This window comes from Microtus pennsylvanicus, chromosome 11 (genome assembly GCF_037038515.1).
Source record: "Microtus pennsylvanicus isolate mMicPen1 chromosome 11, mMicPen1.hap1, whole genome shotgun sequence".
NCBI lineage: Eukaryota > Metazoa > Chordata > Mammalia > Rodentia > Cricetidae > Microtus > Microtus pennsylvanicus.
The window spans coordinates 84029035-84054380 of NC_134589.1; the positions used below are offsets into that span (position 1 = coordinate 84029035).

A 25346-nucleotide genomic window follows, 5' to 3' on the forward strand; every position below is an offset into this window, starting at 1 on the left:
CTGTCTTCAAACTTGTTCTTGCTTTCATCAGGCAGGAACCCAGAGCCGATTAGAAGTTAAGCTTTTACAAGAATGCTGCCTTGAGTCTTCCTTTCTTCCCACTACGTGCCTGAAAACAAAGGGCTGTCAATCCCTGTCTTCAAAACAGTCTCCTGCAGAGGGGGAGGGGGAAGGGAGACTGTCTTGCCTGTGTCTTTTCTCCATTGTGGCTTGGCAGCTGAGCGATTCCATTTTGGAGTTGGCACCCAGCCCTACCTTGCTCACCCACCCCAGCACCCCGCCTCCCAATCAAGTCCCTATTGAAGTTTTACCACAACTGTCCCTAAGCTTGCCTCTGTTTTTGCCTATATGAAACACTCCAGCCGGAGATCCCCATAGTCCGGTAATGTCTGATGCTGGAAAGAGTGCAATGGCTATCAGCTGTGTGCCCTGATTCAACACTGTCACGACATCCACTTCTGAAGAGCCCAACATCCCACCTGTAGGAGATGTTTTCCCATCCTGTAATTATCACCCTCTCCACCTTGTCCATGGAAAACCTGACCGTTCTGGGGCAAATAAATTCATCCGTCACTAACATCTTAGGGTGAATTTCTCTCAAAGGTAAATCCTCCACTCTCCAGTTGGAAAGCATCTTAAGAAGTAGACCCCACAGCGTGGCTGTAGTGATGAGGCAAGCAGGACTGCTTTTCGTCCAGCCCAGCTTCTGCACGGCTAGCTTTACACCCAAAATAACAACACACAAACTGTATTCATTTAAACACTGCCTGGCCCATTATTTCAGCCTCTTATTGGCTAATTCTCACATCTTGATTAACCCATTTCTATTAATGTGTGTAGCACCACGAAGTGGTGGCTTACCGGGAAAGATTCTAACAGAGAATCATGGTGACTGCCTCACTTCCCTTCTTCCCAGCATTCTGTTCTGTTTAACTCTGCCTACCTAATTTTCTGTCCTATCAAAGGGCCAAGGCAGTTTATTAACCAATGAAAGTAACACATAGACAGATGACCCTCCTCCAATAGCATGACAGTCAGGGCCTGGGCAGTATCTCTCTAATGTCTCTTGGTGTGGCCCCTTTTGATAGACATAAGGCTGTCATACCTCTTCTAATGTTTGAAATTCTTTTCCATTTTCCAAAAGTAATGCTGTTGCATGTGGTTTGGTTTTTTTGGTGGGGGGGGGGTGTCTGAAAAGATCACCCTCCAGGCAGACATTGTTTCTGTGTTTTCCGTGGAGAGGGGTGGAGGGGACAGGCATGGCAGACTGCCCTAGAACAGATATTCAAGGTAGGGAATTGTCCAGCTTCTATGTTTTAGTACTGGAGGAGGCAGAGATGTGGACAAAGTAGGAACCTGGGAAAGAGGGCAAAAGCACCAGACACTGGAAGTCCAAAGAATCCCAAAAGACACGCTTGACCTGAGAGTTAAACAAGCAGCCATCCCACTGAGTGTGAGGGCAGACAGTGTGACTGCATCTGGACCCACTGAGAGTGAGAACACACAGTGTGACTACATCCAACTGGGCCCACTGAGAGTGAGGACGCACAGTGTGACTACAGCCAACTGGGCCCACTGAGAGTGAGGACGCACAGTGTGACTACAGCCAACTGGGCCCACTGAGAGTGAGAACGCACAGTGTGACTGCATCTGGACCCACTGAGAGTGAGAACACACAGTGTGACTACAGCCAACTGGGCCCACTGAGCGTGAGAACACACAGTGTGACTACAGCCAACTGGGCCCACTGAGAGTGAGAACGCACAGGGTGACTACAGCCAACTGGGCCCACTGAGAGTGAGAACGCACAGGGTGACTACAGCCAACCGGGCCCACTGAGTGTGAGGACGCACAGGGTGACTACAGCCAACTGGGCCCACTGAGTGTGAGGACGCACAGTGTGACTACATCCAACTGGGCCCACTGAGTGTGAGGACGCACAGTGTGACTACAGCCAACTGGGCCCACTGAGAGTGAGAACACACAGTGTGACTACAGCCAACTGGGCCCACTGAGAGTGAGAACACACAGTGTGACTACATCCAACTGGGCCCACTGAGAGTGAGAACGCACAATGTGACTACAGCCAACTGGGCCCACTGAGAGTGAGGACTCACAGGGTGACTACAGCCAACCGGGCCCACTGAGTGTGAGGACGCACAGGGTGACTACAGCCAACTGGGCCCACTGAGTGTGAGGACGCACAGTGTGACTACAGCCAACTGGGCCCACTGAGAGTGAGAACACAGCCAACTGGGCCCACTGAGTGTGAGGACACACAGTGTGACTACATCCAACTGGGCCCACTGAGTGTGAGGACGCACAGTGTGACTACAGCCAACTGGGCCCACTGAGTGTGAGGACGCACAGTGTGACTACAGCCAACCCAGCCCACTGAGCGTGAGGACGCACAGTGTGACTACAGCCAGCCGGGCCCACTGAGAGTGAGGACGCACAGTGTGACTACAGCCAACCAGGCCCACTGAGCGTGAGGACACACAGTGTGACTACAGCCAACTGGGCCCACTGAGCGTGAGGACGCACAGGGTGCCAGATTCCCTCCTTCAGCTTTGAAGATGTTAAGAAAGTAAAGCAAACAAAACCCTTAACCCAGAATAGTAATAACTACCATGTCTCCAAACAATTTCGGCTCCCCCTTGGCTCTGATTTCAAAGCCCTTTGACCAAGGACAGATCTAAGCTGAAAGCTGATACAATTTGAGGAGGTCCCTCTTAAAAAGAAGAAAAGCTAATTATAAATCAAAACTGAAAACTGAGTGCCAGTGAGGTGTGTAGGGAGATAGAAGTGCTCGCTGCCCAAGACCAATGACCTGAGTTCATTCCCCAGAACCCACAGTGGATAGAATCAACTCCAAATGGTGTCCTTTGACCCCCTACACAGACATTCTGTAGTGTGTGCATGCCTGTACTTATGCACAGACACACAGCACACACATACACAGACAATAATCATGAAAATAATTAATAATAATAAATTTAATTAAGAGAAAGAGAACCACCCCCGGTATTACCTGGACCATCTTAATCTCGTCTAGACTTCAGGTCTACTTAGTACTGGAATGAGAGGAAATGAAAGATGAAACAATATTATTTAAGATGAGAAAAAGAAAAAGAAAGGGCAAGTCTTTTAAAAGCCTCGGGTCACGGGCGTCACCAAGCACAAATGACTTGACACTTTATACAAGTTGACTCCCACTCCGCCTCCGCGTGCCTGATTTTCCCCATACCCCTTTGATTATCTTCTGATAGTTTTGTTGTTGTTTTCATTTGTTTTGTCTTGGGATTTTTGTTGTTGTTTGGGGCTTTCAAAACAGGGTCTCATAGCCCAGGCTGGCCTTGAACGTGCTGCTATTTAGCCCAGGATGGCCAGGAACTCCTGCTCCTTCTGTCTCTACTTCCCAAGTACCACCGCACTCGGCTCTCTGATTATTTTTTTAATGTGACAGTTATTTTCCGATTTTTTTGTTATCTATAAAATGAACAGACACGTTAACTCTTTCCTCCCATATAACCAATCAGAATTGGTTATAGAATATGGATAAAGTTAAAAAAAAAACTTGTTGCCATATTCACAATTGGTTGTTAATAACACAAAGTTGTGAGAGTTATAAAACTTGGAGAAACCTCTATCAGGTTTCCTCTGTAATATTTCTGGGCATTTCACATTTTCTTGTAATGTTCTTTGAACTGATGTTCATTAATCATTGTGTCACCAACGTACACATAACCATGAAGGATGAATTCTGCAGTGGCTCTCACATGCCCTACAAAGATGCTACATGAATCAACACGGTAGAGCAGAAGCATTCCCAAGAGCCATTCTTAGGACAGGATGGCTGGCAATAATTTAGCCAGATGCTGAAGGAGCTGTAACCACCTAACCGCATCCCGCTAGAACTCAACTAAATGGATCCCAAATTAATGTCTCTGTACTTAGAACAGAAACAATAAAGCCATGCCCAACCCAACTCCACTATACTTGAAAGGGGAAAAGGGTGGGAGAACGCGAAGGTCCACAGCCCTCCCAACTGTCTGCAGTTTCAGACTTCTGAACAAAGCATAGGGCTACGCAGCTTGTCCATGGCCAAGAGAAGCAACCTCCTTCCAGATTCCCTGCACTGCAAGACTTACTTCCCCAGCTCTTCCTCTCTCTGAAGTATCAGCAATGCAAAGATGTGTAAGTCTCATCCTGTCTTCAAAGATGTGGAGAAGATCAGCACACACACATAAATCACAAGACAGGGTGGTGACAGCTCTGGGAGGTAGGCTGGGGAGCCCGGGGGAGCCCCTGCAGTCTTTGCAGAGGACACAGGCCTCCGAGACTCTGGAGTGTGAAATGCTAATACATCTCAGTTTCTTAAATTGGAGACATCTCTTTTCCCTCAAAAGGTGTGCCTGAAGGGTCTGTGTGTCTGTGTCGTTGAAGGTGTGCAAACTCTAAGCCTGTCCCCCTCAGAAGTAGGGCATCTGTACTCTTTGGCAGGGACTAACTGAAGGATGATGTTATTTTGACTAGTTTCCTGCCCAGGACTGGAAAAACCGTGACCTCATCCTTTATCCAAAACTCATATCCATAGGATCTGCCAAACTCCGTACCTTCCTAGGCCTTGGTCCCCTCCCCTCCGGTCTTCTCCCCAACACTGATATAGTAATCACCTGAAAGCAGATGTTCTTACAAAAGAAGTAGGTCAGGACTGCAGACCCAAATCCCATCCAGTCTTCTCGCAAAATCTTGAGTTTAAAAAAAAATGGGATTGATATTGCAATAATTAAGAGGCAAATGTGTCTACCACTGGTGGCAGATAGCATTTCACTTTCATTAAGCAATATAAAATAGACGCGAGAATTCCCGGCTGCCGCCCTGACACACCAGGCTTTACAGACTGAATCTTAAATTGCACTATGTCAGTCAGAGCTCAGGAGTTATCAGCATCATTTAATTAACTTTTTTTTTTGGAAAAACTAACATGTTAGACTAAAATATAAAAATGTAATCTCTGTGTAAACCTTCCTCTAATGATGGCCCCCGGCAGAGGCCTGAGCTGCACCTCAGAATCGGGGCACGCACCTCTCTCTGTCCTGTCCCCAAGCCTCCTTTCTCAGCTGGAAGGAAAGTGAATCCAGGGCTCCTACTACCTGGCCCTAGACGCCTAGGAATTGGGAGTGGATTTCCTTCCTTGGGGCACTTACATCTCTTCTCTAATGCTACATTCCAGCCACTTTCCTGCTGAAATTGAAATGTCTTTTTGTTCTTGGAGGGGGAAAAAAAAAGCAACAAACTTTTTTTTTCCTAACTCTCCTAAACGGTGTGCTAACTGGAGTCTCCATCTCCAACATCAAGAGATAGTATTGCCTGTGAATTTTATGAATGGCAAAATATTGGCTGCTACAGTGAGAAAGAATGAATACGGGTTGTGAGGTGTGATGCTCATATACGGGTTGTGAGGTGTGATGCCCATGCAAGTGAATGGGGGAAGGAGCAAGGAAGCCTGGAGGGGGGGGCGGGTAGAAACTGGTCTTGAGAGTGAAAAGCCTTTGCCAGGCTGCAGCAGATATGAGCCAGAGTTCTCTTTTTTTGGTGGTCCTGACTCTACCCTTGATACACCAGTAGCTGTCAACGACACAAGTGTCACTATGCTCCTTCCACACCCAGGACAGACATCACAAATCAATCACAGAGTTCTTGCCAGTTGAGCTTGAAACTGGCTTCAGAATCCTTCTACCACCACGTTCACAGAAGTCCTTTCTAGTCAGCAGGTATTGCCCCTGAGAGTCAACCCATCTGCCATCACTGCATCAGCCAGAAGTTCTGTCTCCCCTGTTGCCCCCCGTGTCCCATGACAGCCCCCTTGCCTGTCAGAAAAGCGAAGCATTTCCCAGTGGCCAGGAGGACTCTACATTCAGGGATTCTTCCCAAGTAATTGAGCCAGGAACTGTCAGTTAGAAAAGAATTTAAAAAAAAATGAAAAAGATTGCTTTGTGGGGAGGAGGGTTCCATTATACAAGAAACAAACAAAAAAATGTTATGTTTGCATTACCATCAATTCCTCAGCTAACTGTTTGTTCTTTTTTCCTCCTGTTTTCTTTCTATAAAGAAATAAAGAGTTTAAACATAGGTAAGATGAAGCACTCTTTCCCATATAATTTGCTATGGTTTGTTTGTTCCTTGTGTTCAATTTCTTGTTTTGTGCTTTTTGTGTAATGTTGTATATTTTTATGTACCAAATGCAGTAACTTTTTTACGTGCTAATTGTGTGTTTGTGGATATGATAAGCTTTTGCAATTATGAAATGCAGTCGAAAAGCTGACAGTAATTAGGATTTCTGGGAGATGCGAGAGCAAGATAACAAACCCTCGGTGAACCTCTGTCCCGGCTGCTCCGTGTGGTCCATAATTGGGCTAAACAGTGGAGGCAAACTTCGGGCTTTTGTAAATGCTGGACTGGGTTCACAAAAGCTTTAATGAACTGGAAACGGGTCAAAAACTCATTTTCAACTCATTAATGATTTTCCCCTAGATATGTGGTCATTTAAACACCACACACACACACGTTAATTACCAATCTGCGGGTCAGAATAAATCCAACAGTTAGGTACATGGAGAATTGTTATAAAGTTAAATCCCCCTTGAGGAGTAGTACAGCAGGTGTAGACCAAGTGCTTTTTGTCACTGTGCTGACTCAAGATGATTTAAGAGCACAATGGTAGAATTCACACGTCGAATACACAACACGTATGTGTGTGCGTGTAAGTGAGCACTGCAGAGACATGGATGCAGCATGAGTATTCCAACAGAAAAGATGTTCTTTCGTGCTCTTGGGGAGAAGAGCAATTTATTGATGGGATGAACGCTGTCTCCAGTCCATGAAACACCAGCCATGAAGCCTTTTGTGACAATGGGTCAGATGGGACAAAGAATAGAAACAGATCACCCGGTATCTTCGTTCTCTAAGGAATGCGCATTTTTAGGGAAGGAAAAGAAAAGTTCCACCTTTGTAATCTTGAAAACCCCCAAATTGACTGGTGATAGATACCCCAATGCAGCAAAAAATTTTTTCAAAGAGTAGAAATGTCCCCCCAAAAGACTCCCCCTTCCTGGAAACCCACAGACCAACCGTGTTTGCTCCTCACCGCAGCCACCAGTATGGAGTATGGCTTTCCATTGTTCCTAGACTGCTCTCTGAGAATCATGGCTAGAGGATGGGCTACCAGAAGAATGGTCTCCCCCAGCAACAGCTAACCCCACCTGTCGGCTCCTATGCCAGAAATCTGGAAAGGCCTCTTCAGATCAGGCTCCCTAGAAAGTCCAGAATTAATTATCTTCCTCAGACATAGGCACAGATGTGCAGGGCCTTCATCTTCCCGAGGATCGTGCCAGCTACTGTTCGCTCAGTGAGAGGGTGCAGCGTCTAATTAAAAAATGGCATGGATTTTTCCCTTTCTGCCCTAATTTGTTTTGCATATATGGATATTCTCGAATGACTTGGCCAAGAAGTGAGGAGGGCGGAAAACAAAGGGAGAGGGAAGGGAAAGAAAAGAACCCAAAGTAGCCCACTCTCTGAAAAGACCTTGACTTCCAGTTCAATTAGCAGTCTTAATAGCAACCCGAAGAGAAGCAGGAATTAAAGATGGCCTCGACACACAAATAGTTCCTAAAAATAGCTTCCCGTCTCTTTTTTTTATTATTAAAATCAGGCAAGAACCCAAATGATAGTGTTTTAATTAGTAATTTACCAGTTAATGTCCACAGGACAAATACACCTGACACCGACCGTCATATATTCACCTTCCACTCACCTCTTCCAGCCCCTCTCCTCCCATCGTCCCAGAATATAATTGAAAAATATCAAGACAAAAAAGGCCTGCACTCATTCTAGGTACATGGAACCCATGCCCTGGGCCAGAAAGAAGTACCTCCCCCTACCCTCAGGAGAGGAGGGATTTGAATAATCAGCATTGGAGTTGTGTGAGCACCCATTCTGGTCCCAGATACCATGAGGAGCAGACACAAGGGGAGAGCTATAGACCTTTGAGCTGGAAGGACCATTAGCAAAGATCAGACTTGGTTTTGTCATTTCCCAAATAAGAAAGCCAATGCTCACTGTTGCCCAAAGGCTCACCTGAGGTCCCCAGCTGGGTTTGAGTCATGTATTTCCTGTAGTCCTGAGCCAGTTCTCCAAGTCGGGCTCCATTCTGGTCAGCCTCACAAAGGACACTGAGAGGCACAGTGCAGGAAACAGGCAGGTCCCGAGGTCCCACAGCCCCCTGATCACTAGCAGCCAGGGAGGCTCAGGACTTGCCTCAGTATTAATCCAGCACCCGACAGCTGCCCCGTCTCCTTTGGTAACTGAGATGTTGGACAGTGGTTTGTGCAGGATGAGGCACAAATGTTGGACACGATGGCAAGATAGCTGCACTTGGCGGTGAATAGCAGCTTCATTCGCATAGACACTAGGGGACAGTCAGCTCCAAGGCCAAGGACTGGAGATGGCTCTGGGGAACTGGTCATCACAAGCTTAGAAAACTCCGGGTTAGCCGGGCGGTGGTGGCGCACGCCTTTAATCCCAGCACTCGGGAAGCAGAGACAGGCGGATCTCTGTGAGTTCGAAGCCAGCCTGGTCTACAAGAGCTAGTTCCAGGACAGGAACCAAAAGCCACGGAGAAACCCTGTCTTGAAAATCCAAAAAAAGAAAAAAGAAAGAAAAGAAAAGAAAACTCCAGGTTGCTCCAGCATCCATGACCTCGGAGGTCTTGTTGGAGGCATAGATGAAAAAGAGAATGTTATCTCAGAGGGACTGGGTTCCAAAATCCCATGAGATAACACGCGAAGCCAGTGGGAAATATAGAAAGCTGGCATTGGGTGACTATCCTTGCTCACTAAAACAGGACTGGAGTGGGGTCTTTTGTGCCAGTTAAATGAAGCAATAGTCTGTTAGTTCGAAGGGAATCTTCAAATCCCGAAACAGCATGAGAAACGTAAGATTAATTTTAAGTACCTAGGAGCCATAATGTCTTGAAATGTAACTCAGGGTGTCACTAATTCACTAAAATGGAAATAGACTAGGGAAAGTAAGAGGATCGCTAGGATTTTTGTCACCGCCGACCCAACAGGCCAGCTGCATAGTCCCTTCTTCTTTTCTCTTTGTGCTTCTCCTAAAGCAACAGCCCAGGACACAAGTACTACTTGGCTGTGGACCCTGTGACCGGCTCGCTCTACGTTTCTGACACCAACAGCCGCAGAATCTACCGAGTGAAGTCTCTAAGCGGAGCCAAAGACCTGGCTGGGAATTCAGAGGTGGTGGCAGGGACTGGTGAACAGTGTCTACCCTTTGATGAAGCCCGCTGTGGGGATGGAGGGAAAGCTGTGGACGCCACCCTGATGAGCCCTCGAGGTAAGGGCCACAGAAGGAGACCCCCTCCGCCCCACAGGGAGCCTGCTGCAAGCTGAGGGCATCCTTGTCGTCTAAAACACTCGTTTTTCCTAAGAACGTTTACTGCAAGGCTCCTGGGTCTGTGTGGGTGCTTTTAAGCTAATTTATTAAAGTAAACTTTACTTCCCATATATACACTACTTATGGAAATATAGTCGTCTGCACCTGGAGACCTCTGGCTGCAGCCAGTCACAGAGAACCAAGAGACAGTGTTAACTCCATCAGCCAAAGTGCCCGCCATAAGAGGCCACAGGGAGCTTCCACTATGCCAGACTTTGATGTTAGACAACAGTGTATCCAAAGTCTGAGGCGCAGGATCATGGTGTCATGTTGTCACTACCCAAAGAAACTGTAATAGTTAAGAATTAGGGCAGAGGAGTGACGGGGGGAGGGGGAAGGGATGTATGCTGAATGGGAGGTAAAGCTTTTTCCTCTTAGTCAAAAGGATGCAGGCTAGATCAGTGGAAGGTTCTCAGCCTTCCCAATACTGCAACTCTTTATACAGTTCCTCACATTGTGGTGACCCCCAACCATAAAATTATTTTCATTCCTATTTCATAACTGTAATTTTGCTACTGTTATAAATCATAATATAAATATCTGTATTTTCTGATGGTCTTCGGTGACCCCTGTGAAAGGTCATGACCCATAGGTTGAGAAGCACTGCTGTAGCTAGACACATGCCCTTGTCTTCTTCCTTAAATTAATCCAGTTGGCCTAGCTGACCTCCTAGCCAAGGGATTCTCCCTCAAGAAGATAGATTCACCATAAGCCACACTAAAGGGGACAGGAGGAATAAATTAACCCTTTAATGAGATAGTGTACTTCTCTTTCCCAGAATTCCCAGCTCCTGGTACAGTCTCTACAAGCCACCATAAGGTTCTGTTGAGTCTGCCTGCCTGTCTGGGTTCTTACTCAGAAAGATGTAACTTCTCTTTTTTCTTCAGAAGCTGGCCTGAGCCTAAGTGGCCATTTGATACTTTGGGCCTTCTCCCTTTTCCTCTAAACCCCCTTCCCTGCCTGTGCCTGCTTATCTACTATATGGCTGACCCCCATGCTGACTTAAATAGCCTGGCTTCCTCTTGTTCTTCTCCATCTTCCTCCTCCAGGCAACTGCCGAGATTCACAACTTGCCTGCCTTGGGTATTTTTCTTTTAAACTCTAATTAAATTGTCCGTGAGCTTCAGAGATTAAAAAGAAAAAAGAAAAATTTGGAGAGAGCTGGGTAGATGTCTCACTTAGTAAAGTGTTTGTGGCAAAAACATGCCATGTGGCATTTACGTTAAAAAAAAATCAGGTGCAGTGGTACACACCTGTAATCCCTACCTACTCTGGAGAAGTATAGAGACAGGGGGAATCCCTAATTACATCAGATCGGGAGGCTCCAGGTTCCGTGAGAGACCCTATCTCAAAAAATAAAGCAGACAGCACCCAATATCGGCCTCTGGCCTCCAGATGTACAAACATGTATTGCACGTGCATGCATACACACACACACACACCACAAATTAAATAAATAATCAAATAAGAAAGGGTAAATATCATTTCCATGATTCCTGTCCTGGGGAGTTCTTGGAATCGATAAAGTGTCTATTTGAAAGGACTAAAGATGCTCGGGGTTAAAGAGCAATCATATCAGGGTCTAACTCTTGTTAGCATTTTTAGCAACTGCGCGAGCAGCCTGCAGCGTGGATTAAGGATGCCAAGCCTTGTACTTGGGCACTGAAATGAAAAAGCAAAAGAAATAGAAGCTGCAGTCTGGGTCTTATCAGTCCTGCTGTGACAGGAAAATGCTAGGGCTCTGTGTCCCCTGGGGGCACTGGAGTGCTGATTGGAGTCAAGGCTTAATTGGGAATTCTTCCTGGAGGATATATTTTGGATTGGGAGTTTGTGGCTGAAAGCATTGGTGTTTCTCAGCCCTATTCTCACAATTAGTTGTGAAGGGTATTTGAGTCTTTTTTTTTTTTTAGAGCAATGGACTTTGATAACAATTTGTTTTCTGGAGAGAGCAGAGCTGGGGCTGTTTCCACCTTCACTTGCAACCCTGGTTTCTCTGCAGTTCAAGATGATGTCATTGGTTGGGGGGGGTGGATACACCTAGCACCCTGGGAATGGTGCAAGTCACAGCACAGAACCCTTGAGAAATGTTTGCCTTGAAAGCACTGAGAGTTACTGCTCTGAAGGATGCTCCCCCATCCCAGTAAGGTCCCTGGTCCAAACACATCAAGCCCAGAGTAGGATTTCCTCCATCTCCTCCACAAACCACCTTTCTGTCAAAACACAAGACAACAACAAACAAAGAAACAAAAATCCCATCCCAATGCTTACCTCCCCAGGCATTGCCGTGGATAAGAACGGGCTCATGTACTTCGTGGATGCCACCATGATCCGGAAGGTCGACCAAAATGGAATAATCTCCACCCTGCTGGGGTCCAATGACCTCACAGCTGTCCGGCCACTGAGCTGTGACTCCAGCATGGATGTGGCCCAGGTGGGACTCTTTATTTCTCAATCTTAACCAACTCCTAGGTCTTAGCCCGTGGTTCTCACGTGTTACTATGTGAGTGGGGAGTATGAGCTGTGCACACTGATCATAGCTTGGAGAGGAATCAGGTGAACTAGACATCAAGATGGAAAAAAACTGTAGGATAGGAATGAGAGAGAAGAGAGAGGGGCAATAAAAGGGAAGTAGATTTGGGAGGGGGAGAGAGCGAGAGAACAGAGAGGGTGATGCTTCTCTGAGAAGCGGAGCTGGTGGCACACTCCAGCAGTGGCAGATTATAGGGTAGGGGCTGCTGTGTAATTATCTCTCGTCTCCACCATTTTCAAAGATTTGAGACTGTACGGTTTCGCGTTACATGTCAATCAGAGTTTCCCTGTTGATCTGGAGCGATTGCATCGTCACCATATAAACCTCCACTTTGTGTAGCAGTTACTAGAGCAAAGCCCTCCTCAGTCATCCTTTCAAGTGTGTGGTTCATCAGGCCTCTTGCCATGGCGGAGACCACAGGCCCCTCAAATGTGCAGCATTTGTTCAGAAAAGCCGATGTGTGTGTTCACCCTGCCTGTGAGAGTTTTTTCAACCCTTGGTCAACCTCATAAATTTCAGCTCAAATTCCCCCACCAAACTGACAACTTGCCACTGAGACTTTGATTTCATATTCCACAGAGGAAGAATATATTTGACTTGGCTCTGTTCGCTCCTTTTTTCAAACACTCGAGTTGTAGTTTTGTTGGCCGGCCTGTTCTTTGTCTGCTCTTGGGCTGGGGCCACCTCCCGAGCCACATGGCTGCTTTTTGCAATTTAGACAAATGTGTCTTCTCCAAATGAACACAGCCTTCTCTGACCCGTGGCTTGGGGAGCTGAGCGCGGGCTAAATTGCCTTGGTCCCTTATGCATTTATCTACCTGTACCACTGCATTTAATGGCTGCAGTGCTGGCGAGTCGTCTGAAGCCGAACAACACTGGAGCCAGCAGGCCTCGAGTCAGGACAGACGACATCGAAGGAAGAGTTTGTCACATGCTCCCTTCTTCTCTGTCATAAACAGCCAGCTCAGGCAAATAGTTCAGTGATAAGTGGGCCACAGTAAGTGTGCTACTTAAATACTAAGTCGGTGCCAGGGCGCTGTCTCAGCAGCTAAAGGCACTTGTTGCTCTTGCAGAAGACTTGGGTTTGAAACCCAGCACCCAAGCAGTGGCTCACAACCATCCATAAATCCAATTCCAGGGGATCCAATATCCTTGCCCTCTTCTGATCAGGCACACACATGGTGCCAACATACGTTCAGGGAAAGAATTAACACATATAGAATAAAATAAATATTTTTTAAAGCTAAGTCTTTTCTCCAAATGCATGCATGCAATATATTAAAGGCTCTTCTTGAAATGTTGCATCACACACAGGTTCGTCTGGAGTGGCCGACAGACCTTGCCGTCAACCCCATGGACAATTCCCTGTACGTCCTAGAGAACAACGTCATCCTGCGAATCACCGAGAATCACCAGGTCAGCATCATTGCGGGACGGCCTATGCACTGCCAGGTTCCGGGCATTGACTACTCGCTCAGTAAGCTTGCCATCCACTCTGCTCTGGAGTCGGCCAGTGCCATCGCCATTTCGCACACTGGGGTGCTCTACATCACTGAGACGGACGAGAAAAAGATCAACCGCCTACGCCAGGTCACCACCAATGGGGAGATCTGCCTCTTAGCCGGCGCAGCCTCTGACTGCGACTGCAAAAATGACGTCAACTGCATCTGCTACTCGGGAGATGATGCTTACGCCACAGACGCCATCTTGAACTCCCCATCCTCCTTAGCTGTGGCTCCTGACGGCACCATCTACATCGCGGACCTTGGGAATATTCGGATTAGGGCGGTCAGCAAAAATAAACCTGTTCTTAATGCATTCAACCAGTACGAGGCCGCATCGCCGGGAGAGCAGGAATTGTACGTGTTCAACGCCGATGGTATCCATCAATACACTGTGAGCCTGGTGACGGGGGAGTACTTGTACAATTTCACATACAGCGCTGACAATGACGTCACTGAGTTGATTGACAACAACGGAAATTCCCTAAAGATCCGCCGGGACAGCAGCGGCATGCCCCGCCACTTGCTCATGCCGGATAACCAGATCATCACCCTTACCGTGGGCACCAATGGAGGCCTCAAAGCGGTGTCAACACAGAACCTGGAGCTTGGCCTCATGACCTATGATGGGAACACCGGACTCCTAGCCACCAAGAGTGACGAAACGGGCTGGACGACTTTCTATGAGTAAGTAGGCTCTGGACCAATTTCTCTAGACCCCGCCCCCTGCTCTAGCTGGCACCCGGATAGACCATTCACGTTGCTTTTAAAATTGCCTCGTCACGTCTTCCTAACTTCAGTGATTTCTCACCGCCTCAGGATATTCGTGTCCCTTCTCCTGGCTCCTAAATGATTTGCTCTATCGGGCCTCTGATATTGAGCATCCTCCCTGCTAGCATTGGGAATTCCTGTTGTCTGCCTGCCGTTCAAACTTCAGGATATTGGACACGCACAGCACCTGGGAGATAAAGTGCTGATTAACCCCACTGATTATTCATGTTTGCCATGGGTGCGGAAATTAGAAAGCAAGAGGCAGGGTCCCAGCGGGGCTCCTGTGATTTAACAATAGGTCCAGCAACACACTTGATTGCACAGACAGGGAGATAAACTCTGAATTTCCTCCTTAGCAGAAGCAGATCAATACAGATAAAGTGCTAGGTATATTAAAAGATGTGAGGGCTGGTCATATTTCCCCAAACAATTATCTCATACTTAATAGTTCTACCGTTTGTTTTTGCCAAAAAGCTGTTTTCCCTAGGTCCTGGAGCAACTCTGGTCAAGCAAGTCTGCTGCCCCAGGTATTACCCTAAGAGTTGTTGGCTAGAGGCGGCTGCTAAGCCTGAGTCCCAGTGACCTGCTGGGGACAGAATGGAGTTTACCAGCCTCCGGGCTCTCTCCACAGCAGTGAGCGAGCATTACGCCTTAGGAGCTCTGGCTTGCTTTCTGTCTCTGAGTCGCTGTTAGCTGAGAATTTATTAAGTTAGGGAAGAATGCCACAGAGAGATAGGAGTAGGAGGGACAAGAGAAAGAAGACTTCATTGTTGATCACGTTTAAATCAACAATGTTCGCTTCCTGTTTGTATGCCAGTGGGTTCGGGAGAATTCAAAGGAAGCTGTCGCCATCTGCTGGAGACTTCTTGCATTACAGAATGGCTTGCGAAGTCCTGACTTCTTCGGGCAAAGCATTCTGTCCTGGGACTTCTGAGCAGAGTCACAACCTTCGAGGTGCTAGGACTTGATCACATTTCACCAGAAAATGCACTTAGTAGCTGTTAAGTCTTCTAAATGAGAGGCAAAGGCTGGGGTCAAGGAGGCTCTCCTGAATTAGTCCTAGGTTGGAATCCAGTCCAAAGTTCAGGTATCAGGGCCCCACAGATATGAACTCTTGATTGGAGGCAGTTTGCTAGCAAAGGTCCCCAACTGAATGAAACATACACATAAGGCTCAATTTTTTAAAAGTATTTGTTCAGGAGTTACAGTAAAACTGAATCACATTTTCTCTTTTAATCTGCCACGCTTCAGAATGTGAGTAGATCCAAGGATCCAAATTCTTGCTTGTGGAGACACGTAGATAAGGTTTCCTTAGGCTTCCAAAAAAGGAAGGGCTAGCTTTTGTTACACTTGGTCAGAGGTGTTGCTTTAAAACTCAGACACAAGTCACACTTTCTGTCAGGGATATCAGGTCCAGGTGAACACCACACAAGTAATTGCAGAAGTCTAGAGAGAGAATTGGATTAACAGAAAAGAAACAGAGAGAGAGAGGGGAGAGAGAGAGAGAGAGAGAGAGAGAGAGAGAGAGAGAGAGAGAGAGAGAGAGAAACTGTCTGTGCTTCAGTGTAAACTGTCCCTCAGTTCCAGGAAGCCCCAGCCTTGGATTAAAATTCCCCCTTAGCGGGCTATTGAGTCTTAATAGCATATCCTAGGCAAGGTCCACCTTTAGAGGGATTGAGAGATTCCACAGCCTTCCGCAGCAGTGGTATGGATGCTCGCACTGACACATACTTCCTGTTGTCATTGGACAAGTTTCTCCATGTCTCTAAGCCTCAGTGGTCACGTGTGTCAAATGGTACTATCAGCTGCACGGGAGCTGTGACCAGTCATGGAGCTAGTATATCTTAGGCCATCAGCAAAGACTGGCTTCCAGGAGCTCAACAGAAACTAGACGCTAACGCAGACATTATAAAGCACATCTGTCTCCATCCTCTCCTGCATAAAAAAGGATGCAAGAGTTAGACAGGACTTAATTTCAAGCAGTAGACTGGAGGGGGGCAGTTTGCACTCTGAGTGCTTCTCAGAGAGAGGGGTTTATATCCCCCTCTCTCGCCATCCTCAGTTCTAGGGGTCCTGATCTCCTGAGGGTCAGAGTATACCTTTGCAAACTGGAATCCAGAGGGGTAGAAAATATAATAACCCTTAAGGTCAGGCCCACGAGAAGAGAGGGCTGTGTTGTGTGCTCCGTGGCTATGGTCACATCCTTCTCCAGATTCAGGCAGGAGGAAAACAGCATGTGATACGGTCTAGATGCTGACTTCCCCTTGGAATGAAGTTCAGCAGTTATATTAGAGAAAGAGCAGGCTCGGCACTCTCCCAAGCTGGAATGAGCCCCTCAGGAGACAGTTACATTTCTGTCTTAGAAGGTGGCTTTAGGAAAGCCAGTCAAAATGGAGATGTAAGAATTGGGCTTTGAGTATCTTCCCACCCCCACCCCCTGCTGCCATGTTCCCAGAATAGGGGAGAGCAGCCTTGGTTTATCTTTGCCTTTTAGCCTGGCAAGAGGCATGGAATTTTGTCCATTTCATTCTCATAGAAATCTCTGGTGCTTTCACCAGCAACTTACATATAAGAGGTGTTTGAACGTCCACCGACTATGAGCAAGTCAAACGGCCCCATGGCCACCAAGGTTCTGCCGAGTCCGCCAGGTTAACACTGAGACCCCATTGGTAGTAATCGCTGCTCTCTCTCCTGAGAGCAGAGAGGTTTCTGCACAGAGAGCTGAATCTGCAAATCTATCCTGGGGAAGCAAGCAAAGCTGTGGCCAATTGCATCCCCATGAAAGTCAGCCTACAAGCCAGAGAGCACGCTTTCTCCCTCAAAGAGCCTGTGAAATGCCTGCCTCATTCTCACTGCCTGCTCCCACCCACCACCCCTGTCCTCACTGCCTGCTGCATCCTCTGCCTCTGCCCCACCCCACCCCACCCCACCCCCGCCAGCCATCCTCACTGCCTGCCCCAGAGAAGAAGCTCTATTCCCTCCCCTCAGAAGCATGAACAGCAACCTGCCCATTGTAAGTGTCCTAAAATACAGAGCTCTGGATTGCAAATCCCACTCAGGTCCCAGAGAAGGCATTCAACACAGTCCTTGTGTGGTGGATCTCTGCTGCCAAGTCTACGTAAGACATCAAAGCACAAACATCACTGCTTTGCTTTCTTATTTCAAAGTAGTTTTATGCTTCTAAAATATGAAAGGAAGCAACAATTACTAAAACTAAAATATTCAAGGAGGAAAACAAAAATTAGCCAAAATCCCACACATAAAAACCCGGTTAATATTTATGTCTCTATTTTCAGAAACTACACGTAAAAGCCATGTGCTAGGAAGAGAGGAGTCTCTGCTCTCCCCTTTTCCACTCCGCCCTGCTTCTGTGTGTGTGTGTTTGTTTGTGTGTGTGTGTGTGTGTGTGTGTGTTTGTGTGTGTGTGTGTGTTTGTGTGTGTGTGTGTGTGTGTGTTTGTGTGTGTGTGTGTGTGTTTGTGTGTGTGTGTGTGTGTGCTCGTGCACACATGCCCATGTGCCAATAAATAAGAATCCACGCTGTTCATTTTGACAGCTGCCTAGGTTTCTGTCTTATATATAGGTAATTATTTAATAATCCTTAATCACTGATCCTTCAGTATAGTTCTAACTTGTCGCTTTTATAAATAGAATCTTTGGGCCCCCATCTGAGAAACCTGATAATAAACAGAGGGCTCCCCTTTGGCTTAGAAGGCCTGGGGCCCCTCCATGGTTACAGCACCAAGCCTCTGAGAGGAAGGTGCTTTCTGGATTTCCACTGCACAGATCACTAGGCAAGGAATGGGACAGAGACAAGAGGCTGGACCCCCCCCCCCATTCACTGCACAGAGCCCTAAGCAAGGGATGGGGCAGAGACAAGAAGCTGGACCCTCAGCTGGCCAAGTTTCCTGGTCCTCTCACAAACTTTACCTCACTGGCCAAGCAGCTTAGCATCCATGGGGCTTGACTGTTTCCTCTCCTCCCTAAAGACAACAGTTCAAGGTCAGCCCAAGTCTGATGCAGGTCTCCATCCCAAGCATCTCAGCCCCCTCTATGCTTGGCTTCATCGTAATTTTCCCCACTGCTCTCCCATGGGATGCCCCATGGACAACCTCCTTTGCACACACCGTACCAACTCCGGGACCCGTCACTCAGAATTGACCAACTGGGTTCCTCTCCCCAGTCCAGAAGGAGACCCCCCTCTCCAGCAGGAGGTCTAGACGTATTTCCTTTTTCATTCTCTAAGCAAAGACCTCATGGCTCCATCCTCCTCCCCATCTCTCCTGAGTGTGAAAACCCATGCAAGCGAGTCCAGAGACTTCTCTCTGCAGCCCATGAGAAGAGTCATTTTCCTCACCTCCTTAGACAGGAGCCTCTCACAGTCCAGTTGTTTTCTAGTGGGAAATCCTCTCCACCTGGAAATAGCAAAACCATTACCACCTGCTGAGAAAAGGGTGATGACAACTCATATCCATAAAGAATTCTCATTAGGGAGTCTGCAGGCTGAAAATGTGCTCATGGCATGCCCAGACATGGATGCCAAGGACAACTGAGATCCAGTGAGTCTCCCCAGCAGGCTAGGGTAGCTGAGCTCCTTAGAAACTACACGGCCAAGCTAGGATTGGAGTGTCTGGGGCCAGAATGTGAAGGTGGCATTTGTACCAGACTGACTTTGAGAGGTCTACGAGAAGGTGATACGTGGAATGAGGTGGTACCTTGCAAAAGACTACAGCTCAGATGGTCTCAAATGCCAGGTTTTGATTGGATCGGGTGAACAACCAGTGGGGGAAACAGTCTGGTTTAAGGGCTGGAAAAAATGGCTTGGTGATTAAGAGCACTCGGGGCTCTTCCAAAGCACACAAGTCCAGTTCCCAACATCCACTCAGGACAGCTAACACCTGCCTGTAACTCCAGTTCTCTTCTGGTTTTCATGGGCATGAGTGTACACAGCCCTCCCCACCACCACCACCACGCATGCACGCGCGCGCGCACACACACACACATAAATAAAGGTTTGCTCAGCAGAAGCAAGACAGAACAGAGTGGATAGTTGGGGAGCATTAACTTGGTAGCTCTGCAGAGCAAAACAATGCTTACAAGTAGCTGTTCCCGCCAGCTCAGGAAGATGTACACACACACTGCTTGAGACCAGGGGACTGGTTTCCACTGAGGTGAAGTAGGCAATACCAAAGGGCTCAGGAAAACCACAGCATTGCGCCTCAGGGCAGGTAGAGGTTAGGATTACAACAGGGCTTCAGTGTGGAGCAGCATCCAGGGACGCCCATTTTCCAGTCTCTCTTTCTCTGCCTCTACGCGTCTGACCTTCCTGTGGGTCTGAAGGTCAAGAAAACTTCCGGCTCCACAGGCTGCACTTCAAATCCTGTCTCTTCCCTCCAGCTATGACCACGAGGGCCGTCTGACCAACGTGACACGCCCCACGGGGGTGGTGACCAGTCTGCACCGGGAAATGGAGAAATCCATCACCATTGACATTGAGAACTCCAACCGTGATGATGACGTCACTGTGATCACCAACCTCTCCTCGGTGGAGGCCTCTTACACAGTGGTACAGGGTAAGGCCGCAGCCCAACACCCTCAGCCCCCAGCTCATCCCCAGCTACAGAGCCAGCAATCCTTCACCTGAGGGAACTTCTAAACATCCAGAACATTCCTCAGTTTTCTGTCTTACTTAAATGTCTACAGCATACCCAGGCTATCTGAAAACAGTCTCGGGGAAAAAAAGAAATAAATTAAAAATAAATCTCTCAGCTTCAGGGAAATGTCATACCCTCTCACCAAAGGTTTAATTATCTGGAGAAACCTACGTATCCAAAACCATCTGATTTTTCCCCCCAACTACTTTCTTCCTCTTTCTTGCCTATTTCCTTCACCCTGTAAAAAATCCAACCCATGTCGTTATTTTCTCAAGCGGTGTTTATTCTCCTGGGCCACCACTGGATTTGGGTTTCATCATTCCATTCTGATTCTCTCTTGCAAATACACTCTCAAACAATCTCTTGCCAGGACCCAGATCCCAGGGTCTCTGCCACCCGTTGCTTCTGTTGTCGGCAATCCAGGGCAAGCACAGGGGCTGGCAAGAAACAGCGTTTTACAGATTAATTTTTTCTTTTAATTAAGATATAATGTCGGTGGGCTCGCCAGTTGTCAGAGGATAACAGTGTCCTTTCCGTAGATAAATGATGACATTTCTAGACTATTATCCCTCGGCAAAGCCTGTTTCAATGGCTCTATTTCTGCTCCGCCAGATGATTAACGATGTAGATTCTGTCCTTCTGTGTGATGGCCAGAGTCACTGAGTGACAGGTACAACCTTGCTCGCTCCCCCCAAAGCTGGCATCTCAGAGGCCGGCCCAGCCTGGCTCCTTCACCCAGATGATGAGGAAACAGCGTGCCTCTAAAAGCGGGCTCCTGCCTGTGATTATCTGATACAGGGAAAGGTCAGAAGTCTGATTGACTGGTGTAGATGCTATTCGGGGAGATAAACACGCGTTACCAGCCCCCTCGGACTCCATTTACCTCACACTGTGTATGTTTCCCGAGTTCTGTGGTAACATAGTGATACAGGCAGCAATGCTGCCAGGAAGTGGAGGAAGGGAGCTTCATCTCTTCACTGTGCCGACGAACACTAGACTTGCGTCGCAGTGCCTCTGACCCGTGCTCAGACCATCAACCTCGGGTTAGATGATAGGCCAGAGGGGCGGGAAAAACGCAAGCAGCTTGCCTTTCATTTCTTTCTTTCTTCGTATAAGCTAAAATATATATGTTAAAGTTCAGGGATTTGATTGACACAAATTGTGTAGGCAATAGACATCTTTAAATGTTTAAATGTGCTATTAATAGCCTTCAGTGAGTAAAAGAAAAATATCACGGCATAATTATTTCTGGAGTGCCACATATTAATAATGTTTTCCTTCCCGCGGATCAGTAACATCTCCGCTACTCACCTTCCCATTGTGTGCGTGCTAATTGAAGGCAGCCTCAGACTGACAGCTGCAAAGAACCATGGAAACCTGTAAAAATAGGGGTTCTGTTCTCTCCCGACTAACCGAGCGGATAATTTCTCTCCCCCTCCCCACACCCCCACCCCCATTCTTCCAGATCAAGTGCGAAACAGCTACCAGCTCTGCAATAACGGCACCCTGCGGGTGATGTACGCCAACGGCATGGGCGTCAGCTTCCACAGTGAGCCCCACGTCCTCGCAGGCACCATCACCCCCACCATCGGCCGCTGCAACATCTCCCTGCCCATGGAGAACGGCCTCAACTCCATCGAGTGGCGCCTGAGGAAGGAACAGATTAAAGGCAAAGTCACCATCTTCGGGAGGAAGCTTCGGGTAAGCAGGTCAATTCTCGCCCTGCCACAGACTTGGAGGGGAACAGGCCCCTTCCTCACCCTGCAGCGGGGAATGTTAGGCCTCCAGAATACCTTCCGACCCTCAGAAAGTGGGAGATGTTTGCCTCTAGGTTTAAGGAAAACCCCGCCATTTCCTGACAGATGGGCAGCGATCCCCGTGGTAAATTCACGGGGTGCCTCAGCTGGAGAGGGCATCGGTCTTCATTTTACACCTGCCATCTCCCTCAGCTGACACATGAGTCAGGGCTGCTGTCTGTCGGGTGCTTGGTAATCTTCTAAATCCTGGAAGAGCAAAAGTATGAAGCGTGTTACTTACAGCCAAGGAGTGATGTTCTCCTAGAAACGCGGACACAGAATGACCACAGGGTGTGTGAAGACAGACCCCTTGGGCATACTGTGTGGCCACAAAGGAAGATGTCTGTTAGCCTGAGGAATCAGAGAGGTATCCCGAGAGGAAGGAACAAAATATGGGTACCAGGAAGTTTTGACCAGCCCTAACCTACATCTTTGTAAAGCTAACAAAAAGCATGTTTATTGAGGACCTCCGTGCAGACGCTCTCTGAAACACACTCACTGCGATGTCTGTGCTATGGGCACTAAGTTAAATGCTTTATTTGTGTTACTGTAATATTTTCAGTAGCCTGTTGGGATCTCAGGTGAGAAGCAGAGATTCATGGATGCTAATTAGAAATCAGGACATAATGGCTAAAATTCAAGGCTAAGCCAGGGCTTGACCCCAGGTCCATCTCTCTGTCTTGTTCACTGGCCAGTATTCTTAGCCACAGTCCCGCACATCTTCCTATTTTGATGACGGGAAGCCCTGTAGCTCCTGTTCCTGTCAGTTCTTGTCACACAGAGGGACCTACTCCTACCATGGTGACAACCCTTCTCCCAGGGTGAGGAGATGATGGCCAGAAACCTGTCTTCATCGTAGACGAAACATGTTTACCGCGCACTCAGGGCCAGGCCCTGTGCTGGATACTTAAGATAGATGTCACACAAGCAGAGCGCAGACCTTCCTGCCTCTTTCATTCAGGGGCAAAGGGCAGGAAAGAGGAGTCAGCCAAGAAGGAGACTAATAAAGACCTAGGATAACTGCAGGTCAAGAGAGGCCCTAGGAAAACAGCCCCCCACAGAGTGCTGCGAAGTCAAAGCGATGCTCCGGAATCCTGGGAGCTAAGACTGAGCACCTGACAAACCTGGGTCATCACTTGGGAAGCCCAGCCAGGCAGGTGACCTCCCTGCAGAGCCAGGCCACTCCATATTAAGATTCCGCCTCTGTCGGGCTCGAGTTTAATTCTCCACGTTAGGGTATCAGCAGACTCCATGTTTTTCTCCCTCCGCTGATATCGGCAAAGTTGCAAGCTGCGGGATCTTCCTAAAGACAAAAATGGAATGAGATTAGTGGCTAAATCCTTAATGACTGGATTCAGGGCTGTGTAATTGATTTTTGATATGCTGCGCTGTAGAAGTTGATTATAAGTAGTAATCGTGCCTTTTCCTTGATAAATTAGCTATGCGTTTTGACTAAGTTTTCAAAATAAAGATAAATGTGGCCCTAAAATAAAATGGCAATAATCCCAACTCTGAATATTAAAACTCTTAATAATGGTACTTGTGGTAATTAACAGAAGTTAGGCACGCAAGTCTTCTAACTGAATTTCTGCCAGGGTTAGACTTGCTGGCATCATGTTTATGCAAATCAAAACACAGTTTTATCTATCAACACCTCAACATTTAATTGTCTGGTGTTCGTTCCTGTAACAATAATCACATATCCATTTAGCTCTCTTAAATGAAAATCACTATGAGATTATAACAGGTTGAGTGGACTGAAAATGTAATTTGAAAATGAGGGAGAAAGCCTGGAATTTATTTGCATCTCATTTATTTTAATTCAGTTCATAAACTGTTTAGTGAATGAAATAAAAGAAACTCCTGGAAACTGTGGGGGAGCCGGCGGAAGAAAGGTGTGGGGGAGGTGCTGAGCGCAGTGTGGACTGGGGCCTTTGGCTTGGCCAGTCTTCCCTGAGCTTCAAGAGTTCCTTATAGGAGCTTTGTAGCCCCTAAACTAGCGACATCTGTCGGCCCCCACGGCAGCAGGCTGTCTCAGTTCACAGTGATCAGGACGTTCAAGTTAAGCCAGTACCACAAGACAAGGGACACACACTGTATCAGCCAGAAGTAGGTAATCCATGGCACAGGTAACAAATAGGCCCGGAAGTTTCAGAAGCTTAACCCATCACCGTTCAAATGAGCCACACAGCATCTCCTAATGCTGACTAGACCCAGCTGTTCCATGTTGGGATTCTATCACATAAAGCACCTAGTGCCCGGAAGGCTGCTGTAGTAGAAGAAGGGTTTAAACACTTCAAGGGAACTTGGTGAGCTAGCCTGAATGTCACGTGCATCCGTTCCACACACCCAGGACAGCACAGTTTGGTTAACCCCCCAGGAAGCTTAGAAAATGACTTTTCTGATTTCTGGGGAGAAACTAAAAGATTTGGGAACCCAAATCAGGTCACAGGGTTGACAAGAGACTGGGGAGAGTTTCAGGGAAGTTGGAGCCAGTGCTTTGGAAGTAAGAGTAGCAGAAATTAGACAGGCAAAGATATCATAAAGAAGTTTCCAGACAGAGAGACACCTTCTAGAAGGCCAGGATACAGGGGTGTAGGGGGCCGTTCCGGAAACCTCCAAAACTCATAAGGCCTGAGAGAAAGTAGCCAGGGCCACACGGAAGAGTATATTATCCTTGGCGGGTATTTATCTGGAGAGCCACGGAGAGTTGTCCCGGGGCTTAATTGGCAGAGTGACGTGTGGGGATGTGTGGATTAGAAAGATCTCTCCAGCTTCCCTGGGTGCAGAGGAAGACAGCCGAGGAGGAGACCAGACAGGAGGAGAGGGACAGCTCAGAGCTGTTACAGTCATGCAAACTAGAAACTGGTCTCCAGCAGGGGAAAAAGAGAGAGGAGAGGGAGAGGCCTGAGAGAATTGTAACACACATGATTAATAGGATTTGGCAGTGAGCCTGGCTGCCTTGCCGCACTGACTTCCAAGAGGCCTTTCACGTGATCGTGTAGACCAGGAAGGCTGTGCCAGACTCTGAACATGATGGAGAGAGGCCAGACGCTGAAAGTCAGAATAGGTGTGGGCAGCAGAGTGACCCCAGCCCCGCCTTCTAGGATGAAGAGACCAGGGGTGGAAGTTGAAGATGTCGCTGGTTCCCCAGGGACAGCATTTGGAGTGAGTCTAGGGAGCTAGGGCAGCAGCTGGCAATACCACTGATAAACCAGATGGATGGTCTGGCCTTTCCCCAGCACCAGCCGACTCCTGCAAGTCTGACCACTTGGGGTTGTTAGGCCAGACTTTGAGTGGTCCAGTGTCGAGAGGTATCCAAAATTTCCAGTAAAGAACTTTCCTATAAGAAACAGAAGAGATAGAGAAGTCCCAAGCCTTCCTGCTTACCTGCCTATCACAGTCCTCCAATCAGAGACATGTCTTAGCCAAGGAAAGTGCCAAACATACTCCCTTTAAGACTGGGAACATGTAAGATGTCAGCACTATAGACGAGATTTGAAGGATCGACCCCATGTTTCCTACCAAGGGTCAGACAAGGCAAGAGTTTCATCATGCCCCCCAAAGACTAGTCTCTTGAAAGA

General features: G+C 47.7%; 1 protein-coding gene across 12 annotated transcripts in view; it reads left to right on the top strand.

Moving 5' to 3' along the window:
• Tenm2 (teneurin transmembrane protein 2) overlaps positions 1 to 25346 on the top strand; it is a 1235501-nt gene that overhangs the window by 1182205 nt on the left and 27950 nt on the right. For 9 of the 12 annotated variants that reach the window (XM_075941316.1, XM_075941315.1, XM_075941319.1 and 6 more), the window contains 6 exons: positions 6116 to 6136; positions 9179 to 9411; positions 11787 to 11941; positions 13355 to 14229; positions 19710 to 19885; positions 21432 to 21667. In XM_075941316.1, the coding sequence (XP_075797431.1) occupies positions 6116 to 6136; positions 9179 to 9411; positions 11787 to 11941; positions 13355 to 14229; positions 19710 to 19885; positions 21432 to 21667 (1696 nt within the window). The remainder of the gene's footprint in view (positions 1 to 6115; positions 6137 to 9178; positions 9412 to 11786; positions 11942 to 13354; positions 14230 to 19709; positions 19886 to 21431; positions 21668 to 25346) is intronic. The other 3 variants (XM_075941317.1, XM_075941320.1, XM_075941322.1) reach the window with 1 other exon arrangement.